Consider the following 23,663-nt stretch of genomic DNA (forward strand, 5'->3'; position numbering starts at 1 on the left):
GCGTGCGTGTGCGCACGTGTGTGTGTGTGTGTGTGCACGCACGTGTGCAGCTGTGCCCATTTACTATCCTATTTATATAATTATGATTTATCTGGTTTGACTCTGGCTCTTAGAGCATTCCTGTAGACTAGGTCACCCATCAAGTTCCAGATCTAAAATGAAGGAAAAGGATAAATAAATGCAAAACCACCAACATAGTCACCATTATTTATAATATTATAAATATCCCTTCTTTCTCACAAGAAAGAACACCCTATAAGTACTTAAAAGAATCATTCACTCTTAATCCTATATTCTCCTTCACTGGTTTTTAAAAATTTACACCACAGATATTCATATATTATTTCTGCAATTTTAAAATTATGAAAGGAATTTTTAAAACCACAGAAGTCCAAAAGTGGTTCATACTTTGTTTGGTCCTACTTTTAAAAAAGGGAATAAAAGCTCCCCCCCAAATTACTATTTTACATCATTAGGACAAAATCAGGAACTCAGAAATTGAAAAGAATCAGTTGGTGCCAACATATTCTTTTGTGCTCTCCCATGAATATCATGTAAAAATGTGTATTATTTCCACTCGTGTCAATACAGATTGAGGTATTTTATAAATTCCTATAGGAAGCCCTATTTCATTTATCTCCCCTATAATCTAACTTACTTTCATTTGCAAATGAAGAAACTGACAAAGGATTAATCACCAAAATATACAAGCAGCTCATGCAGCTCAATATCAACAAAACAAACTACCCAATCCAAAAATGGGCAGAAGACCTAAACAGACATTTCCCCAAAGAAGACACAGATGGCCAGCAAACACATGAAAAGATGCTCAACATCACTAATCATCAGAGAAATGCAAATCAAAACTACAGTGAGGTGTCACCTCACACTGGTCAGAATGGCCATCATTAAAAAAATCTACAAACAATAAATGCCGGAGAGGGTGTGGAGAAAAGGGAACCCTCTTGCACTGTTGGTGGGAATGTAAATTGATACAGCCACTATGGAGAACAGTATAGAGGTTCCTTAAAAAACTACACATAGCACTACCATAAAACCCAGCAATCCCACTACTGGGCATATACCCTGAGAAAACCATAATTCAAAAAGAGTCATGTACCACAATGTTCATCGCAGCTCTATTTACAATAGCCAGGATATGGAAGCAACCTAAGTGCCCATCATCGGATGAATGGATAAAGAAGATGTGGCACATATATACGATAGAATATTACTCAGCCATAAAAAGAAACGAAACTGAGTTATTTGTAGTGAGGTGGATGGACCTAGAGTCTGTCATACAGAGTGAAGTAAGTCAGAAAGAGAAAAACAAATACCGTATGCTAACACATATATGGAATCTAAAAAAAAAAAAAAAAATGGTTCTGAAGAACCTAGGGGCAGGACGAATAAAGACGCAGACGTAGAGAATGGACTTCAGGACACGGGGAGGGGGAAGGGTAAGCTGGGACAAAGTGAGAGTGGCATGGACATATATACACTACAAAATGTAAATAGATAGCTAGTGGGAAGCAGCCACATAGCACAGGGAGATCAGCTCCGTGCTCTGTGACCACCTAGCGGGGTGGGATAGGGAGGGTGGGAGGGAGACACAAGAGGGAGGAGATGTGGGGATACATGAATATGTATAGCTGAGTCACTTTGTTATACAGCAGAAACTAACACACCACTGTAGTTATACTCCAATAAAGATGTTTAGAAAAAAAAAAGACAAATGGATGTACATGTTACTTTGTAACACTGTAATAATTTACCTGAGTTGTAGCAACAGCAGAGGGTGCAGACGACCCAGCAGATGGGGAGAGCGCTCCCACTTGCTGTAAATGCCCAGAAGGTTGCTGAGGTAAATGAGAACTGGAGACAGGAGTACTGGATCCTGAGCCAGATGCTACATTTGGAAATGATACTGCTACATCACTGCTGCTATAAATACCTACAAGAAAAAAATCTTATTTAAATATTTTATAATTTAGCAGTCAAATTGGTCACAGACACCAACATTAATCAATAAGTTAGAATACCCACATTTCCTCCTGATCCCTCCCACAATGATAAATTTTATTGATGTCAAAAAAAAAAAAAACACGGTCCGGGAAGATCCCACATGCCGCGGAGCGGCTGGGCCCGTGAGCCATGGCAGCTGAGCCTGCCTGCGCGTCCCGAGCCTGTGCTCCGCAACGGGAGAGACTACAACAGTGAGAGGCCCGCGTACCGCAAAACAAAAAACAAAAAACAAAAAAAACCCAGTAACTAAATGTATAAATACTGACTTTTCATAAAGTACTTGTCTTAAAGAAACTAAGACTTTTTTTATACGTCAAAGATGATTTGTTAAGAGACAGAGATCACATCAGGAAGTGCTTTGTAAAAATAATAATAAGGGTTTTAGGAATTCCTAAGAGCAGTGACATGTTTCTGAAATAGGAGAATGAAGAAATTAGAGTTGTATAAAAATCACTTGGTAAGCCTTTCAAAAATGCAGATACTAGAGCCCCAGCACTCATGATTGAGAAGGTATGAAATGGGAAGAGACTCTGTTTTAGAAAGGTCATCCACATTACAGAGCAGAAAATAAAATGGAACAGGACTAGACTTGATATTCCGAGAACAACAAAGAGCCTGATGCCACTGGTGGGACACAGCAGTGAGAATAAAGAATACAGGTGGATTCTATAGATATTCAGGAGGTAGAATAAACAGGACTTTATGACTGACCGAATGGGGTATCTAAAGTAGCAGTCGGGGTGGCCAGGGAACAGAGGATTAAGAGATGATGGTGACGTGGAAAGCTAGGTAGTGGTAGCATTCACTTCAGAGAACACAGGAAAAGAGGAAAGAGATTTGAAAGCATTTTCAGTAGCACCACAGGGTTAAAAAGCCAGAAAGAAAGAGTAGAAGCAATTCACTCTAGAAAAGTGGATGGACAGAGGACAGAAAGAGAAAATGAGCAAAAGTTAAGAAGAAACTAGGAGTTACTTTAAAAAGTGTTTTGTGGGTTTTTGTTTTTTTTTTTTCCCCCAAGATGGGAGATCATGCTCTTATGCTGATAACAAAGAGTCCACAGAGAAGGAAAGGCTCTTTGAGGATAAAGGTTAAGAGACAGGAATCTCTATAAACCAGTGGGGTTCTGAACCAGGGGTGATTCTGCTTCACAGGAGACATATGACAATGTCTGGACACATTTTTGGTTGTCAAAACTAGGAGGTACTACTGGCATCTAGTAGGTAATGGCCAGGGATGCTGCTAAACATTGTACAATGCACAAGACAGCTCCTCACAGCTAAGAATTATCTGGCCCATAGAGTTAATAGCAATGGAGGCTGAGAAATCTTATAATAAACCAGGGCTCTTGGGAGGGTGGGAGGGAATAAGGCCTTAAGAACTTGACACTATAAACAAGAGGAAAGCAGAAAAAAAGAACCTAAGTATGCCATAGTCAAAAAAAATTTTTTTGAGAAAACACAGTGCTTGGTTATATCAACAGTTAAATTTACTTTGTTCTAAAGAATATAAATATTATTGATTCATAATAAATAAAAGTACCTATAATCTTCAAACAAGGGGAATACAAAAATTGGGACATTTTTAAAGGCCTTACAACTATAATTGAGGCTCCTAAGATCCTTTTTATTATCTACAATTTCTCCAGAATAATGATAATTTATCCACTTAACAAATACATTCATTCCACAAACATCTGAGAGCTCACTGTTTGCCAGACATTATTCTAAGCCCTAGAGATACAAAGCTGTTCAAGATATGTGGTCTCTGCCTTCAAGAAGCTTAGTGGAAAAAAGAGACAATTACAAAAGACCGTGAAGAGTACCATGATAGAGAGATCCTCAGGAGGCTGTGACTGCATAAAGAGGGTTATCTAACCCAGACCTGGAGTGAGAAAGGATGAGGTCAAAAAGCGAACTGGAAGAGATGGGTGCCTTTAAAGCTAATTTCTAAAGGAGCTGCAGGACAGAGGTGAAGGGCATTCTGAGGAAGAAACATGCGCCACAGAGCCAGGTAGATTCTAAGAACTTATAAGTGCCATCCGTGTAGCTTAAGCAAGAAATGAGGCTAAAAAATAAGCAGGAATCGAATCAAGAAGAACATTAAAAGTTAAAATGTTAGGGCTTCCCTGGTGGCGCAGTGGTTGACAGTCCACCTGCCGATGCAGGGGACACGGGTTCGTGCCCCGGTCTGGGAAGATCCCACATGCTGCAGAGCGGCTGGGCCTGTGAGCCATGGCCGCTGAACCTGCGCGTCCGGAGCCTGTGCTCACAACGGGAGAGGCCACAACAGTGAGAGGCCCGCATACCGCAAAAAAAAAAAAAAAGAAAGAAAGATGGACCACAAAGAACAAAATAAGGAAACAGAGAGAATCTTAGAAACCACCTAAGAGAATTTCAAAGGAAAAGGTCAAATGATTCTATTAGTCATTTAAGGTAAGGCCAGAAAAAGAAGTCATGAAAAGTAACAAGAAATTTTGGCAAGATAACTCTTTTAAGAAGTTTGGCTGTGGAGGACAGAAAAGAGCACATAAATGCAGTGAATATTTATAAACCTACATTCCAAAGGACAGGTCCGTAGGTGAGGAAAAAGAATTGTTTTGTTTACCCCATAGTTCTTTCAACAAATACTTATTGAGGTTCTAATAATAATTTTTAAAAAGGCAATGAAGATAGCAAAGAACAGAAAGGAATTCATCCTTCAAAGAACTTATAGTCTCACAGCACAGCTAATAAGTACTCCCAAGCTACTATGATACAGGAGGGAAATGCTAAATACCATAAGGACATATGATACAAAAAATGACTTAAGTTCAGAGGAAGAGACTGGGGTGGAAGAGTTCCAGAGAGAAGTACTTGAACTCAGCTTTTTCAAAGTACCTTAAAAGGTAGAGTGCTGATTTTTTTTTAATGTCGAAAAGCATACTATACATGGAATCTCCAATTCCCAAAACCAAAAGACAAAAGTGAGCTGGAGGCAGTAGGCTGAAATCACAACAGGACAAGTTTTTGACTGAGACAAACGTCCTGGCTCTCCCAACCTTGTGATCTTAAACTTTGTGAGCCTCCATACTGTTCTTTTCTAAGAACCAAGATAATAGCTACCTTAAAGGTTTTTGAGAATACTCATGTAAAGGCTCTAACAGTGCCTAATACACAGTAAGTTGCCATAAATGGTAGCTATAGCTATTTTAGAGTTAGTGCTCTAGTTAAAATTTTATCTTTAAGTCAGGGAAGTACAGTATTTTAATTGTCAGGTCCTCTACTGTCCGTACTACACTTTGAAAACTGCAAATACCATTACCACATGCAATAATATATCATGAAAGTATAATACTGAGAGGCAAAACTGTGGTGTGTTTGAGGATCTTCAATCTCTAAACTTAAGTCTGTTTTCTAACTGCATTAGCTTGATCTTAAATGGGAAACTGCACAGCTAAAAACGCAGCAATCACACTTTGAAACTGGTACTCAGGTTACTGTAATAAAATAGAACAAATCAAAATTTTCCTTTCCTATCAAGTCAGGAAAGCATGGAATTCTAAATCTTTTTCTGAAAATGCGGATCACTGGCTCACCTCAACTCCCTCATACCTCGGGTACGATGGTACAGCATTAACCGTTCACTAAGACCTCTAGATCCTTTTTCACAAGGCAAATAATCCTCCTTAGATTGTTCTGTACCTGCTTTCTATTTAACTTCACTCTATTTTCATCTTTTACAAGTTATATGCTATTTTAATCTAAATCAAGGTGACATTCATCTAATTAAATAGAACTGAATCCTGCAATGCACAAGCTCAAGGAAAATACCCTCAAATTCACCTGTTCAGGATACAATACTGTGCACCTGCCGTTCAGGGCAGTTGTACCGGTTTACACTCTCCACCAACAGAGACCAAGTGCCTGTTTTCCACCTCACACTCGATTTTATCTAGTCCTTACATCTTTGTTAATCCAATGGGCAAACAAAGGTGCACTACCACACTTTTACCTGTGTGTAACCAGGCGTGGGAGGACGTGTGGAATGAGCACTGTCAGGAGGAGCGCTCCTCGTGTGCAATGAATTTTGGCAAATGGAACTGGAGAGAGAGGAGGCCCGGACTTGGGACCAGCCCGGGTCAGCCGTCGCGTGTGACGGTGGCGGTGAGGACGGAGACCTGCTCACCCACCCACGGGCGCCCGAGGGAGAGAAGCAGCGCGTGCAGCTGTCCCAAAAAAGGCTCCCCTCTGGGGTTCTTAGGGTCAGCGCGTGCCAGACAGACCGTGCTTGCGTCTCCTCCTCTGTCCGAAGTTTCCTTGGGTTCCTCACAGATGTCTTTGCACCCTTCAGGTCTCGGCTCAAATGGCACCTTCTCAGAGAGGCCTTCCTTGACCACCCTATTGAGTACTGCAACCCCCTTACTGCCTCCATCTACTCCCCTGCTTTTTCTCCATACTCATTATCACATTTATCATTCTGCATGTTTTCCTTATTCCTTTTGTTCACTGTCTTTCCCATGTCCCTCTGGAATGTACTCTCCATGAGGATGGGAGTCTGCTTTGTTCACTGCCTTATTCCCAGTATTGTACTTAGAGCAGTGCCAGGCATACTATATTTGCAATACATATTTATTATTATCATTCAGTATTGAATGAGTGAAATTCTATTTGGCAAGGCAGTATAGCTTAGTAATTAAACTTGCAGGGTTGGGCTCATTTGGACCTCAGATCAGCTGCGTGACTTTGGACAAGCAACTTAACTTCCCTAAGCTTCTTTCCTTAAAGGTGAAGTGGGGGGCTTCCCTGGTGGCACAGCGGTTAAGAATCTGCCTGCCAATGCAGGGGACATGGATTCGAGCCCTGGTCTGGGAGGATCCCACATGCCAGGGAGCAACTAGGCCCGTATGTCACAACTACTGAGCCTGCACTCTAGAGTCCGCAAGCCACAATTACTGAAGCCTGCGTGCCACAACTATTTAAGCCTGCATGCCACAACTACTGAAGCCCGCATGCCTAGAGCCCGTGATCCGCAACAAGAGAAGCCACAGCAATGAGAGACCCACGCAGCACAGCGAAGAGTAGCCCCTGCTTGCTGCCGGTAGAGAAAGCCCACATGCAGCAGCGAAGACCCAATGCAGCCATACATACATACATACATACATACATAAATCTATTTTAAAAAACAAAAAAACGAGGTGAAGTGAGGTTCGTAAGAACACCTTGTCCTTTATTGGGTTGTAAGGATTAAATGCCTGGCACACACTAGACACTTAGAGGCTATTGTTATTGTTTCATAAGCTGTGTAGACTAGGAGTCTTGATTTATCTTTTCTGTTTCTAGGCTGCTCATTTGAGGCAAGTGTGCATGTGTGTGCAAATGTGTGTGTGTGCACACACATACGATCTAGTAAATTTATCATGCTGTGAACGAACTAGGCCACCTTCACAGGTACTTTTAAGAACTGGAGTTATCAGCACAAACAGTCCCCATTTTTTACTCATGACACTGGGATGTTTTATAATAAAGACACTGTAAATCAACTAAATTTCAACAAAAAAAATTTTTTAAAGGATGAAATGAAAAACAAACAAAAAAGAAACAGAGATGCAGAATGATACAGAGAGTGGCAGTAACATACTGATTCATTTATCCATCCACCCAAGAAATATTTATTTCATATGTACTAAAAGACAGGCACTGTGCTAAGAGCAGGGAATAAAGTAGGGAACAAGACACAAAAGATCTCTGTTCTCCAGGAATATACAATTAGGGAGGCAAACATCAAAACAAACACATGGGACTTCCCTGGTCAAGACTCCATGCTCCCAATGCAGGGGGCCCAGGTTTGATCCCTGGTCGGGAACTAGATCCCACATGCATGCTGCAACTAAGAGTTTGCATGCCACAACTAAGGAGCCCATGAGCTGCAACTAAGGAGCCTGCTGGCAGCAGCTAAGACCCAGAGTAACCAAATAAATAAGTAAAAAAATAAAATATTAAAAAAAACAAACACGACTATAAATTGTTGCAAACGCTATATGATGGAAGAGAAAGGGTATAATGAGGGTGAAAAATTAAGAAGCAGAAAAGATCTGTCTGAAGAAATGATATAATAAGACCTAAAGGTTAGGTATGTAGTTGTTAACTGAACAAAGAATGAAGCAGAAAAGCTCGTTCAAAAGACAAGTTAAGGGCTTCCCTGGTGGCGCAGTGGTTGAGAGTCCGCCTGCCGATGCAGGGGACACGGGTTCAAGCCCCGGTCCAGGAAGATCCCACATGCTGCAGAGCAACTAAGCCTGTGTGCCACAACTACTGAGCCTGCACTCTAGAGCCACAAGCCACAACTACTGAAGCCTGCGTGCCTACAGCCCATGCTCCACAACAGGAGAAACCACCACAATGAGAAGCCCACACACCACAACGAAGAGTACCCCCCGCTCTCTGCAACTACAGAAAAGCCTGTGCGCAGCAAAAAAGACCCAACGCAGCCAAAAATAAATAAATAAATATTTTTTAAAAAGATCAATGGGAAGACAATAAAGACGAATAGTGGGAACTGGATTTTTAAAATATCATCCCTCTAACTGCTGTGTAGCAAATGAATAGAAAGGAGGAAGAGTGGAAACAGAAAGATCATTTAAGAGGCTATTCCATAAACTAGATGAAAGATTATGATCCTCTAAAAATGGTAGTGGAACTGACCATGGAGAAAGATGTGTCTGAAGTGCATCTACAAGTTAAAATCACCTAAACTTGATAAGCTATATTTGGTAGACAGTGTAAAGTATTTTGCATCAATCCCAATTTCGTTTATTATGTGTTGTTTCTTTTGAATTTACCCATAAAGACAACACATACTCATTATTAAAAATTTTAAGTAGATGGGAAAGTAGGAAAAAAAATCAACCACAAAGACTGTTAATATTTTTATATATTTTCAAACTTTTTGGTGCAGAGTTTACGGTTTTGCTCTATATAGTTGCCTATATACTGGACATACAATTTTTAATCCTCTTACACTTACCATACATATTTTCTGATTTCATTTTAAAATATTTTTAAATGTTTTGAATATCATTTTGATATCAATTGAATACTGCAGAGTTGACCTGATTGTACAATATTCTACAAATATTTATGCACCTAATATGCCCAGATACAATACTTCCTGCTAAAGATGCTACAAAGAAGAAAACAGATACCATCCTTGCACTCGTGGAGCTTAAAGTAAAGGAGTCACACGTTAAATAATCACACAAATATTAGTGCTATGATGAAAAAGTAGAATGTGCTATGACAGAATACGACGGGTAACTTAAGATTAGCAGTACCAAAAACAAAAAAACAAAAAAAGAAAAGAAAAATTCGCAGTAAAGGGTAGGCCTTTGTAAAGTGACACATAAACTAAAAGGAAGTCCTTAGGGGAAGTTCTAATTTTACTTGCCTAGACCTCTTTCCCATTTCTTTTCCAAATAGCACCCTATTTTCTATTAGGGAAGTACCCGTCCTCCACTTCATGCACTCCTGGCCCAGGGATGAACATGTAAGCCAATCTAAGGCGAACCGTCTCTGCTGGGAACTTACACCTTGAATGCATGCTCATAAGGGCAGAGAATGATCAGACCTAAGTTAGTCTAATGGTAATAATATTAGGAGTCTATTAGTTCTTGTTCACCTTGCCCTTTAAATTACCCTTATTTCTCTCCTCCAAAAGTTTCAGAATAAGGTCTTTCTACTAATTCTCTAAAATAACTGTATATATCCAATAAATTACTTTTTGCTTACATTCGACAGAACCTACTTCTGTGGCTTACGTACAATGGACCCTAACAGACACAGCCACTGTGGCATAATAAACAAAGAAACAAGATACTCAAAATGAAGCTAGGGACTTCCCCCAGTGGTCCAGTGGTTAGGACCGCTGCAGGGGGATTAGGACCCATTCCAAGCTTCCAGTGCAGGAGGTGTAGGTTTGATCCCTGCTTGGAGAACTAAAAAAACAAAAGAAGCTAGAATCCAGCCCAAGAGTCAGCTCAGGTAAAACCTTGCAGGCCATAAAGGACTTCCCAATTTTGTAGTAATGGAAAGCTATTAAAGCGTCTTAACCGAGAGTGACATGATCATTATAGTATTTTTAAGAGATCACTTTGAATACAAAGTGAACAATGCCTTAAAAGACAACAGAAGAGTAGAATCAGGGAGATAAATTAGGTCGTTACTGCAATACTTTACACAAAAGATTTTTTTTTTAGTTTTATTTATTTATTTATTTTTGGCTGTGTTGGGTCTTCGTTGCTGCACACAGGCTTTCTCTAGTTGCGGCGAGTGGGGGCTACTCTTCTTTGCAGTGCGCGGGCTTCTCATTGCAGTGGCTTCTCTCATTGTGGAGCACGGGCTCTAGGCGCACGGGCTTCAGTAGCTGTGGCACGTGGGCTCAGTAGTTGTGGCTCACGGGCTCTAAAGCACAGGCTCAGTAGTTGTGGCACACGAGCTTAGTTGCTCCGCGGCATGTGGGATCTTCCCAGGCCAGGGATCGAACCCGTGTCCCCTGCATTGGCAGGCAGATTCTCAACCACTGCACCACTGGGGAAGCCCTACACAAAAGATTTTAAGTAACTTAAATGTGGTGAGAATTATGGAGTGAGCAAAGCAGAGCCTCAGGAGTGAGCCCCAAGGAATTTCAACACCAAATCAGGATAAGGGAGAAGTCACAAAAAACTAAAAAGAAATGGTCAAAACAGTAGGACAACCAAGTTAGGGAAAGTGGAAAAAGAAGAGAAGGGGAAGTCATGTAAGATGGTCATGTAAGAAGAAAACTGAAAAATACTCTCTTGGACTTGACAGTGTGAAAGCTATTCCTGACCCGAGTGGAGTAGTAGTTGCAGAAGCCAATATGAAGTGGTTTTAAAAAATCAGTCAATCAATCAATGGGGGAATTTCTGTTTCTGGCAACAAAGCAGACTCGACAACCTAAAAACCTTCCTAATTAAAAGTACCTAAATGTGAATAGCTAAACCCACAAAAAAAAAAAAAAATTAGGGGTCCAAATAAAAAGGAAAGGCTTTAACAGCTGCCCTAAAGCAGCCAGCCTATGTCAGGAGCCTAGGACCTTTGGCTTTAATGCCCACCACAAGGAAAAGAGATAAAACCTTGGGTCTCCGATGGAGGGAAAGCTGAAATTGATGAGACCCTGTTTATATAGTTTAGACTTTCCCATGGCTACACTTTCAGGGGAAAACTAACCCATCCCTTGTCCACTCCACACCCAAATACCCCCACAAAACACAAAACCCCAAAATCACGGCATACACAGGGAGAAAAATAAAATAAGGAAGTTTGTCCAATTTGATCTGAGCTTTGGATAGAGGATAGAAGATCTGCCTTGAGAATTTACAGCCACAGCCTTGTCTTCAAATAGGTTTTGGGTCTGAACTTACACCATCTGCCTGGTCTGGTAAATCCCAAATGCTGAATCAATATAAGAAGGGGTCAGGCAGTACCGTTACTTGAATATATTAGCAGAAGCAAATGCAAAACCTCTTTGAAGGGATATATCCTCAACCCAGGCTAGAAAATGAGTTTGCAATCCCAAATTAGAAAACAGGGAAAGAACAATCCCCTTGATCACAAGTTAGCGGACATTAAGATTTGACTATCTTCTAAGAACCTTAGAAAACAGAAAACAGCAAATAAAGATTATGAGACAAAGATTTTAAATGATTAAGAACCTAAGAGAAGAAATCAAAAATATGAGAAAGGAACAACATTCTATATAAAAAAGAAGAACCTGGGATATCCTTCTGTGGTAAGCAGAATTCCCCAAGTTTCCCATCTCCTGGTTATTCAATCAAACACTAATCTAGGTACTGCTCTGAAGGCACTTGGCAGATTGAATTAAGGTACTCATCAGCTGACCTTAAAATAGGTGGATTATTCTGAATATGAGGCTGGGCCCAGTGTAATTGAATGAGCCCTTAAAAACCAAACAAGGGCAGAAGAGTCAGTGGGAGATGCAGAAGAGAAAAGCAAGGGAAATGTGGCAGAAGGGGATGTCAAGAGAGACTCTAGGTGTGAAAAGGATTCAAATCATCACCTTTTCTGGCTCTAAGATATAGAGACACATGTGCAAGGATGGGAGAGAAGGCTCTAGGAGCTAAGGGAGGCCCTTAACTGACCGGAAATGGTGACCTTGGTTCTACCACTCCAAGGAAAGAACTAGATTTCACCAACAACCTGAATGAGCTTGGAAGTGGGTTGTTCCCAGAGCCTCCTGACAGTAAGAGCTGGCCAACACCATGACATCAGCCTTGTGAGAATCTAAGCAGAGAAACCAACTTACCCAACCCAGACTTCTGACTGTGCACTAAGAAATTTGTCTGGTTTTAAGCTGCTAATACTTGTGGTAATTTGGTAGAGCAGCAAGAGAAAACTAATATACTTGCAGTGTCAGAAAGCAAAGAAGCATTAAAAGAATAGAGGGGACATATCAAAAGGACATGGAGTCAGCTTACAGGGCTCCCAATGCCTAATTGTGAACAATCTGAGCATCACAACAAATGGATTATAACCCATACAAATCCGTAAGTCCATACTGAAATAAACTGAAAGTTTGATGAGGAATGGAATATTTACATAGTCTCACAGTTTATTCCACAAAATACTAATTATAAGGGGGAAAGAAAAACTTTTCATTGGAAAAGTCTCATTATATGCCATGTGAAAAAATGCAATGGAAAGATCACTTCTAAAATATATAACCCTGGGACTTGCCTGGCGGTCCAGTGGTTAAGAATCCACGCTTCCACCACAGGGGGCACGGGTTGCATCCCTAGTCGGGAACTAAGATCCCTGCGTGCCATGTGGTGCAGCCAACAAAAAAAATAAATAAGTAAGATAAAACAAATAGCCTCAACCTAGTAACTTAAAAAAAAAAAACATCCAAAACAACTGGCCTATAATCCTCAAAAATTTAGGCAGCTGTCAAAACTCAGATGGTGTCTAAAGCCTAGATGCTACTAATATGGCGATATTAATTTCCTGTTCTTGATAGCTGTACCATGATTTTGGAGGAGAATATCCTTGTTTGTAAGAAATACTTAGGTATTAAGGGCTGATGGGGCACTATGAGTGTAACTTACTCTCAAATGGTTGAGGAAAATAAAGTTCTCTATATTTGCAATTTTTCTATAAGTTTGACACTCTTTCAAAATAAAAATATTTTTAGATGTGAGGAAAGAGCTAAACACTCTTAAAAAACAAGAAAGAAAAACAAAACCAGACCAGGTCCATTAAAGAAAACAACAACAAAGAATTCCTAAAATTTAAAAACACATTCACTAAATAGAAACAATTAATAGAGCTAAAGAAATGATGAGTGAACAAAAAAGAGTTAAAGAAATTACACAGATACAGTACAGAGAGATTAAGAAGTGGAAATTATAAACGAGAGGGTAAGGGACATGAAAGACAGATGAAAATCTAAAAACAATTGCTCAAGAATAGAAAGAATAAGAGTAATAATTTAAGATATAATGGCTACAATTGTGTTCAGAACTGATAACAGACATGAATTCCCTCAATGAGGAAGTACAAGAAGATCTTAAACAAGGGAGTGTGGGGAAAACAACGTGAGGTTTAGGCACACAAATAGGAATGTGGGATTAAAGACAGTTTGGGGGCTTCCCTGGTGGCGCAGTGGTTGGGAGTCCGCCTGCCGAAGCAGGGGACGCGGGTTTGTGCCCTGGTCCAGGAGGATCCCACGTGTCACGGAGCGGCTGGGCCCGTAAGCCATGGCCGCTGGGCCTGCGCGTCCGGAGCCTGTGCTCTGCAACAGGAGAGGCCACAGCAGTGAGAGGTCCGTGTACCGCAAAAAAAAAGAAAAAAGACAGTTTGGGTTTTTTGGCGTTTTTGCCAAGAGGAAAAGACTAGAGCATGTTTAGATGTAGATGGGCAAAGATAAGTGATAGTGAAACAGACAGTAAGGGAACTAAAATGGCAAGGTCTCTGAGAGGGCAAAAAAGGATGGATGAGATCCAGACCATAAGTAATGATTAGCCTTTGAGTGTAGGCAGGACTAGAGGGAAAGAAAAGAAGATGGACACAAATCAAGTAGGTTGCAGAACTGAGTTATGAGAAGATCAAGGTTTTTCTGGGAGTAACAGGCAAAGACATCTAATACACTGGGGATGGGGAAAGGGGAGGAAAAGTTTTAAAAAAAGAACAATCAGGGGCTTCCGGGAAGACGGCGGAAGAGTAAGACGCGGAGATCACCTTCGTCTGCACAGATACACCAGAAATACATTTACACGTGAAAAAACTCCTACAGAACACCTACTGAACAATGGCAGAAGACCTCTGACCTCCCAAAAGGCAAGAAACCCCCACGTACCTGGGTAGGGCAAAAGAAAAAAGAATAAACAGAGACAAAAGGATAGGGACGGGACCTGCACCAGTGGGAGGGAGCTGTGAAGGAGGAGAGGCTTCCACACACTAGGAAGCCCCTTCGCAGGCGGAGACTGCGGGTGGCGGAGGGGGAAAGCTTCAGAGCTGCGGAGGAGAGCGCAGCAACAGGGGTGCGGAGGGCAAGGCGGCGAGATTCCCGAACAGAGAATCAGTGCCGATCGGCACTCACCAGCCTGAGAGGCTTGTCTACTCCCCCGCCAGGGCGGGCGGGGCTGGGAGCTGAGGCTCGGGCTTCGGTCAGAGCGCAGGGAGAAGTCTGGGGTTGGCGGCGTGAACACAGCCTGAAGGGGGCTAGTGCGCCGCAGAGAGCTGGGAGGGAGTCGGGGAAAAAGTCTGGAGCTGCCGAAGAGGCAAGAGACTTTTTCTTCCCTCTTTGTTTCCCGGTACGCGAGGAGAGGAGATTAAGAGCGCTGCTTAAAGGAGCTCCAGAGACAGGCGCGAGCTGCAGCTAACAGCGCGGACCCCAGAGACCGGCATGAAATGCTAAGGCTGCTGTTGCCGCCACCAAGAAGCCTGTGTGCGAGCACAGGTCACTATCCACACCCCCCTTCCAGGGAGCCTGTGCAGCCCACCACTGACAGGGTCCCGGGATCCAGGGACAACTCCCCTCCCTGGGAGAGAACGCACGGCGCGCCTCAGGCTGGTGCAACGTCACGCCGGCCTCTGCTGCCGCAGGCCCCACACTCCGTGCCCCTCCCTCCCCCCGGCCTGAGTGAGCCAGAGCCCCGGAATCAGCGGCTCCTTTAACCCAGTCCTGTCTGAGCAAAGAACAGACGCCCTCCGGCGACCTACGAGCAGAGGCGGGGCCAAATCCAAAGCTGAGCCCCGGGAGATGTGAGAACAAAGAAGAGAAAGGGAAATCTCTCCCAGCAGCCTCAGAAACAGCGGATTAAAGCTCCACAATCAACTTGATGTGCCCTGCATCTGTGGAATACATGAATAGAAAACGAATCATCCCAAATTGAGGAGGTGGACTTTGAGAGCAAGATTTATGATTTTTTCCCCTTTTCCTCTTTTTGTGAGTGTGTATGTGTATGCTTCTGTGTGAGATTTTGTCTGTATAGCTTTGCTTCCACCATTTGTCCGAGGGTTCTATCCGTCCGTTTTTTTTCCCTCTTAATAATTATTTTTTTATTTTAATAACTTTATTATATTTTATCTTCCTTGATTTTATTTTACATTATCTCCTTTCTTTTTTCCCTTCCTTCCCTCCTTCCTTCTGTCCTCCCTCCCTCCCTCCCTCCGTTCTTACTTTCTTTCTTTCTACTTCTACTAATTCTTTCTTTCTACTTTTTCTCCCTTTTATTCTGAGCTGTGTGGATGAAAGGCTCTTGGTGCTGGAGCCAGTAGTCAGTGCTGTGCCTCTGAGGTGGGAGAGCCAACTTCAGGACACTGGTCCACAAGAGACCTCCCAGCTCCACATAATATCAAACGGAAAAAATCGCCCAGAGATCTCCATCTCAACACCAGCACCCAGCTTCACTCAACGACCAGCAAGCTACAGTGCTGGACATCCTATGCCAAACAACTAGCAAGACAGGAACACAACCCCACACAATAGCAGAGAGGCTGCCTAAAATCATAGTAAGTCCACAGACACCCCAAAACACACCACCAGATGTGGACATGCCCACCAGAGAGACAAGATCCAGCCTCATCCACCAGAACACAGGCACTAGTACCCTCCACCAGGAAGCCTACACAACCCACTGAACCAACCTTAGCCACTGCGGACAGACACCAAAAACAATGGGAACTACGAACCTGCAGCCTGCAAAAAGTAGACACCAAACACAGTAAGATAAACAAAATCAGAAGACAGAAAAACACACAGCAGATGAAGGAGCAAGATAAAAACCCACCAGACCTAACAAATGAAGAGGAAATAGGCAGTCTACCTGAAAAAGAATTCAGAATAATGATAGTAAAGATGATCCAAAATCTTGGAAATAGAATAGAGAAAATGCAAGAAACATTTAACAAGGACCTAGAAGAACTAAAGATGAATGAAACAACGATGAACAACACATAAATGAAATGAAAAATACTCTAGATGGGATCAATAGCAGAATAACTGAGGCAGAAAAACGGATAAGTGACCCGGAAGATAAAATAGTGGAAATAACTACTGCAGAGCAGAATAAAGAAAAGAGAATGAAAAGAACTGAGGACAGTCTCAGAGACCTCTGGGACAACATTAAACGCACCAACATTCGAATTATAGGGGTTCCAGAAGAAGAAGAGAAAAAGAAAGGGACAGAGAAAATATTTGAAGAGATTATAGTTGAAAACTTCCCTAATATGGGAAAGGAAATAGTTAATCAAGTCCAGGAAGCACAGAGAGTCCCATACAGGATAAATCCAAGGAGATATACGCCAAGACACATATTAATCAAACTGTCAAAACTTAACTACAATATATTAAAAGTAGCAAGGGAAAAACAACAACACACAAGGGAATCCCCATAAGGTTAACAGCTGATCTTTCAGCAGAAACTCTGCAAGCCAGAAGGGAGTGGCAGGACATATTTAAAGTGATGAAGGAGAAAAACCTGCAACCAAGATTACTCTACCCAGCAAGGATCTCATTCAGATTTGATGGAGAAATTAAAACCTTTACACAGAAGCAAAAGCTGAGATACTTCAGGACCACCAAACCAGCTCTACAACAACTGCTAAAGGAACTTCTCTAGGCAAGAAACACAAGAGAAGGAAAAGACCTACAATAACGAACCCAAAACAATTAAGAAAATGGGAATAGGAATATACATATCTATAATTACCTTAAATGTAAATGGACTAAATGCTCCCACCAAAAGACACAGATTGGCTAAATGGATACAAAAACAAGACCCATATATTTGCTGTCTACAAGAGACCCACTTTAGACCTAGAGACACATACAGACTGAAAGTAAGGGGATGGAAAAAGATATTTCATGCAAATGGAAACCAAAAGAAAGCTGGGGTAGCAATTCTCATATCAGACAAAATAGACATTAAAATAAAGACTATTAGAAGAGACAAAGAAGGACACTACATGATGATCAAGGGATCAATCCAAGAAGAAGATATAACAATTGTAAATATTAATGCACCCAACATAGGAGCACCTCAATACATAAGGCAAATACTAACAGGCATAAAAGGGGAAATCGACAGTAACACATTCATAGTAGGGGACTTTAACACCCCACTATCACCAATGGACACATCATCCAAAATGAAAATAAGTAAGGAAACACAAGCTTTAAATGATACATTAAACAAGATGGACTTAACTGATATTTATAGGACACTGCATCCAAAAACCACAGAATACACGTTTTTCTCAAGTGCTCGTGGAACATTCTCCAGGATAGATCATATCTTGGGTCACAAATCAAGCCTTGGTAAATTTAAGAAAATTGAAATTTTATCAAGTATCTTTTCCGACCACAACGCTATGACTAGATATCAATTACAGGAAAAGATCTGTAAAAAATACAAACATATGGTGGCTAAACGATACACTAATTAATAACGAAGATATCAGTGAAGAAATCAAAGAGGAAATTAAAACATACCTAGAAACAAAACACAATGAAGACACGATGACCCAAAATCTATGGGTTGCAGCAAAAGCAGTTCTAAGAGGGAAGTTTATAGCAATACAATCCTACCTTAAGAAAAGAAACAGGAAACATCTCGAATAAACAATCTAACCTTGCACCTAAAGCAATTAGAGAAAGAAGAACAAAAAAAACCCCAAAGTGGGCTTCCCTGGTGGCGCAGTGGTTGAGAGTCTGCCCGCTGATGCAGCGGACACGGGTTCGTGCCCTGGTCCGGGAAGATCCCACATGCTGCAGAGCGGCTGGGCCCGTGAGCCATGGCCGCTGAGCCTGCGCATCCGGAGCCTGTGCTCCTCAACGGGAGAGGCCACAACAGTGAGAGGCCTGCGTACCGCAAAAAAAAAAAAAAAAAAACCCACAGTTAGCAGAAGGAAAGAAATCATAAAAATCAGGTCAGAAATAAATGAAAAAGAAATGAAGGAAACGATAGCAAAGATCAATAAAACTAAAAGCTGGTGCTTTGAGAAGATAAACAAAATTGATAAACCATTAGCCAGACTCATCAAGAAAAAAAGGGAGAAGACTCAAATCAATAGAATTAGAAATGAAAGAGGAGAAGTAACAACTGACACTGCAGAAATACAAAAGATCATGAGAGATTACTACAAGCAACTCTATGCCAATAAAATGGACAACCTGAAAAAAATGGACAAATTCTTAGAAATGCACACCCTGCCAAAACTGAATCAGGAAAAAATAGAAAATATGAACAGACCGATCACAAGCACTGAAATTGAAACTGTGATTAAAAATCTTCCAACAAACAGAAGCCCAGGACCAGATGGCTTCACAGGCAAATTCTATCAAACATTTAGAGAAGAGCTAACACCTATCCTTCTCAAACTCTTCCAAAATATAGCAGAGGGAGGAACACTCCCAAACTCATTCTACGAGGCTACCATCACCCTGATACCAAAATCAGACAAGGATGTCACAAAGAAAAAAAACTACAGGCCAATATCACCGATGAACATAGATGCAAAAATCCTCAACAAAATACTAGCAAACAGAATCCAACAGTACATTAAACGCAACATACACCATGATCAAGTGGGGTTTATTCCAGGAATGCAAGGATTCTTCAATATATGCAAATCAATCAACGTGCTACACCATATTAACAAACTGAAGGAGAAAAACCATATGATCATCTCAATTGATGCAGAGAAAGCTTTCAACAAAATTCAACACCCATTTATGATAAAAACCCTGCAGAAAGTAGGCATAGAGGGAACTTTCCTCAACATGATAAAGGCCATATATGACAAACCCACAGCCAACATCATCCTCAATGGTGAAAAACTGAAAGCATTTCCAGTAAGATCAGGTACAAGACAAGGTTGCCCACTCTCACCACTCTTATTCAACATACTTTTGGAAGTTTTAGCCACAGCAATCATAGAAGAAAAGGAATCCAAATCGGAAAAGAAGAAGTAAAGCTGTCACTGTTTGCAGATGACATGATACTATACATAGAGAATCCTAAAGATGCTACCAGAAAATTACTACAGCTGATCAATGAATTCGGTAAAGTAGCAGGATACAAAATTAATGCACAGAAATCTCTGGCATTCCTATACACTAATGATGAAAAATCTGAAAGAGAAATCAAGAAAACACTCCCATTTACCATTTCAACAGAAAGAATAAAATATCTAGGAATAAACCTACCTCAGGAGACAAAAGACCTGTATGCAGAAAATTATAAGACACTGATGAAAGAAATTAAAGATGATACAAATAGATGGAGAGATATACCATGTTCTTGGATTGGAAGAATCAACATTGTGAAAATGAGTCTACTACCTAAAGCAATATACAGATTCAATGCAATCCCTATCAAACTACCACTGGCATTTTTCACAGAACTAGAACAAAAAATTTCACAATTTGTATGCAAACACAGAACACCCCGAATAGCCAAAGCAATCTTGAGAATGAAAAACGGAGCTGGAAGAATCAGGCTCCCTGACTTCAGACTATACTACAAAGCTACAGTGACCAAGACAGTATGGTACTGGCACAAAAAGAGAAATATAGATAAATGGAACAGGATAAAAATCCCAGAGATAAACCCATGCACATATGGTCACCTTATCTTTGATAATGGAGGCAGGAATGTACAGTGGAGAAAGGACAGCCTCTTCAAAAAGTGGTGCTGGGAAAACTGGATAGGTACATGTAAAAGTAGGAGATTAGATCACTCCCTAACACCATACACAAATATAAGCTCAAAATGGATTAAAGACCTAAATGTAAGGTCAGAAACTATCAAACTCTTAGAGGAAAACATAGGCAGGACACTCTATGACATATAAATCACAGCAAGATCCGTTCTGACCCACCTCCTAGAGAAATGGAAATAAAAACAAAAATAAACAAATGGGACCTAATGAAACTTCAAAGCTTTTGCACAGCAAAGGAAACCATAAACAAGACCAAAAGACAACCCTCAGAATGGGAGAAAATATTTGCAAATGAAGCAACTGACAAAGGATTAATCTCCAAAATTTATAAGCAGCTCATGGAGCTTAATAACAAAAAACAAACAGCCCAATCCAACAATGGGCAGAAGACCTAAGCAGACATTTCTCCAAAGAAGGTATACAGACTGCCAAAAAACACATGAAAGAATGCTCAACATCACTCATCATTAGAGAAATGCAAATCAAAACTACCATGAGATATCATCTCACACCAGTCAGAATGGCCATCATCAAAAAATCTACAAACAATAAATGCTGCAGAGGATGTGGAGAAAAGGGAACCCTCTTGCACTGCTGGTGGGAATGTAAATGGATACAGCCGCTGTGGAGAACAGTATGGAGATTCTTAAAAAACTACACATAGCACTACCATAAAACCCAGCAGTCCCACTACTGGGCATATACCCTGAGAAAACCATAATACAAAAATAGTCATGTACCAAAATGTTCATTGCAGCTCTATTTACAATAGCCCGGAGAAGGAAACCACCTAAGTGTCCATGATCAGATGAATGGATAAAGAAGATGTGGCACATATACACAATGGAATATTACTCAGCCATAAAAAGAAACGAAATTGAGCTATTTGTATTGAGGTGGATAGATCTAATGTCTGTCATACAGAGTGAAGTAAGTCAGAAAGAGAGAGACAAATACCGTATGCTAACACATATACATAGAATTTAAGGGAAAAAAAAAGTCATGAAAAACCTAGGGGTAAGACAGGAATAAAGACACAGACCTACTAGAGAATGGACTTGAGGATATGGGGAGGGGGAAGGGTAAGCTGTGACAAAGCGAGAGAGAGGCATGGACATATATACACTACCAAATGTAAGGTAGATAGCTAGTGCAAAGCAGCTACATAGCACAGGGAGATCAGCTCGGTGTTTGGTGACCACCTGGAGGGGTGGGATAGGGAGGGTGGCAGGGAGGGAGAAGCAAGAGGGAAGAGATATGGGAACATATGTATATATGTAACTGATTCATTTTGCTGTAAAGTAGAAACTAACAAACCATTGTAAAGCAATTATACTCCAATAAAGATGTTAAAAAAAAAAAAGAACAATCATGGCAAAAATTAAGAGCTTCCTAGAGATGTGTACTAACATTGTGAAGCAATTTAAATATCACTCAAGGGTAATATCATGAATCTACAATGGCAGGAATCTGTACATGGTGTGATTTTGTCTACAGAAACACTTAGCTAAGATGAAGTATAAAAATATAGGTGGGAGGGCTTCCCTGGTGACGCAGTGGTTAAGAGTCCGCCTGCCGATGCAGGGGACACGGGTTCGTGCCCCGGTCTGGGAAGATCCCACATGCCGCGGAGCGGCTGGGCCCATAAGCCATGGCCACTGAGCCTGTGCATCCGTAGCCTGTGCTCCGCAACGGGAGAGGCCACAACAGTGAGAGGCGCGTGTTCGGCAAAAAAGAAAAAAAAAAAAAAAAATATATATATATATATATATATATATATATATATATATATATATATGGGAGGAGGAACGAAGATGGCAGAGTAGAAGGACGTGCTCTCACTCCCTCTTGCGAGAACACCAGAATCACAACTAGCTGCTGGACAATCATCGACAGGAAGACACTGGATCTCACCAAAAAAGATACCCGACATCCAAAGACATAGGAGAAGCCACAATGAGACGGTAGGAGGGGCGCAATCACAGGAAAATCAAATCCCATAACTGGTGGGTGGGTGACTCACAGACTGGCGAACACTTATACCACAGAAGTCAACCCAGTGGAGTGAAGGTTCTGAGCCCCACGTCAGGCTTCCGAAACTGGGGGTCCAGAAACGGGAGGAGGAATTCCTAGAGAATCAGATTTTGAAGCCAAGTGGGAATTGATAGCAGGACTTTGGCAGGACTTGGGGGGAGGTGGGGCTGTGGCTCGCCGTGGGGACAAGGACACTAGCAGAAGAAGTTCTGGGAAGTACTCATTGGCGTGAGCCCTTCCAGAGTCTACCATTAGCCCCACCAAAGAGCCCAGGTAGGCTCCAGTGCTGGGTGGCCTCAGGCCAAACAACCAACAGGGAGGGAACCCAGCCACAGCCATCAACAGTCAACTGGATTAAAGTTTTACTGAGCTCTGCCCACCAGAGCAACAGTAAGCTCTACCTGCCACCAGTCCCTCCCATCAAGCCTCTTAGATAGCCTCATCCACCAGAGAGCAGACAGCAGAAAAAAGAACTACAGTTCTGCAGCCTGTGGAACAAAAACCACATTCACAGAAACATAGACAAGATGAAAAGGCAGAGGGCTATGTACCAGATGAAGGAACAAGATAAAACCTCAGAAAAACAACTAAATAAAGCGGAGATACGCAACCTTCCAGAAAAAGAATTCAGAATTATGATAGTGAAGATGATCCAGGACCTAGGAAAAAGAATGGAGGCAAAGATCGAGAACATGCAAGAAATGTTTAACAAAGACCTAGAAGAATTAAAGAACAAACAGAGATAAACAATACAATAACTGAAATGTAAACTACACTAGAAGAAATCAATAGCAGAATAACTGAGGTAGAAGAACGGATAAGTGACCTGGAAAACAGAATGGTGGAATTCACTGCTGTGGAACAGAATAAAGAAAAAAGAATGAGAAGACCGCCTAAGAGACCCCTGGGACAACATTAAATGCAACAATATTCGCATTATAGAGGTCCCAGAAGAATAGAGAGAGAAAGGACCAAAGAAAATATTTGAAGAGATTATAGTCGAAAACTTCCCTAACACGGGAAAGGAAATAGGCACCCAAGTCCGGGAAGCACAGCGAGTCCCATACAGGATAAACCCAAGGAGAAACAGGCCGAGACACATAGTAATCAAATTGGCAAAAAATAAAGACGAAGAAAAATTATTGTAATCAGCAAGGGAAAAACGAAAAATAACATGCAAGGGAAAAACGAAAATAACATACAAGGGAGCCCCCATAAGGTTAACAGCTGATTTCTCAGCAGAAACGCTACAAGCCAGAACACGGTGGCATGATATACTTAAAGTGATGAAAGGGAAGAACCTACAACCAAGATTACTCTACCCGTCAAGGATCTCATTGAGATTTGATGGAGAAATCAAAAGCTTTA

At 41.3% G+C, this 23,663-nt stretch overlaps 1 protein-coding gene across 14 annotated transcripts in view; it reads right to left on the bottom strand.

Annotated features, from left to right (window-relative positions):
* The window catches only part of MLLT10 (MLLT10 histone lysine methyltransferase DOT1L cofactor), a 253,478-nt gene that overhangs the window by 32,125 nt on the left and 197,690 nt on the right, over positions 1–23,663 (bottom strand). For all 14 annotated transcript variants that reach the window (XR_002645563.3, XR_002645562.3, XM_022580469.3 and 11 more), the window contains one exon: positions 1,776–1,954. Coding sequence is in view for 12 of the 14 variants with exons in the window: in XM_022580469.3 (XP_022436177.1) it covers positions 1,776–1,954 (179 nt within the window). In the remaining 2 variants the exon portion in view is untranslated. The remainder of the gene's footprint in view (positions 1–1,775; positions 1,955–23,663) is intronic.

Source organism: Delphinapterus leucas, chromosome 2 (genome assembly GCF_059928025.1).
Source record: "Delphinapterus leucas isolate spDelLeu-1000000601 "Yukka" chromosome 2, BTC_Dleu_Yukka2, whole genome shotgun sequence".
NCBI lineage: Eukaryota > Metazoa > Chordata > Mammalia > Artiodactyla > Monodontidae > Delphinapterus > Delphinapterus leucas.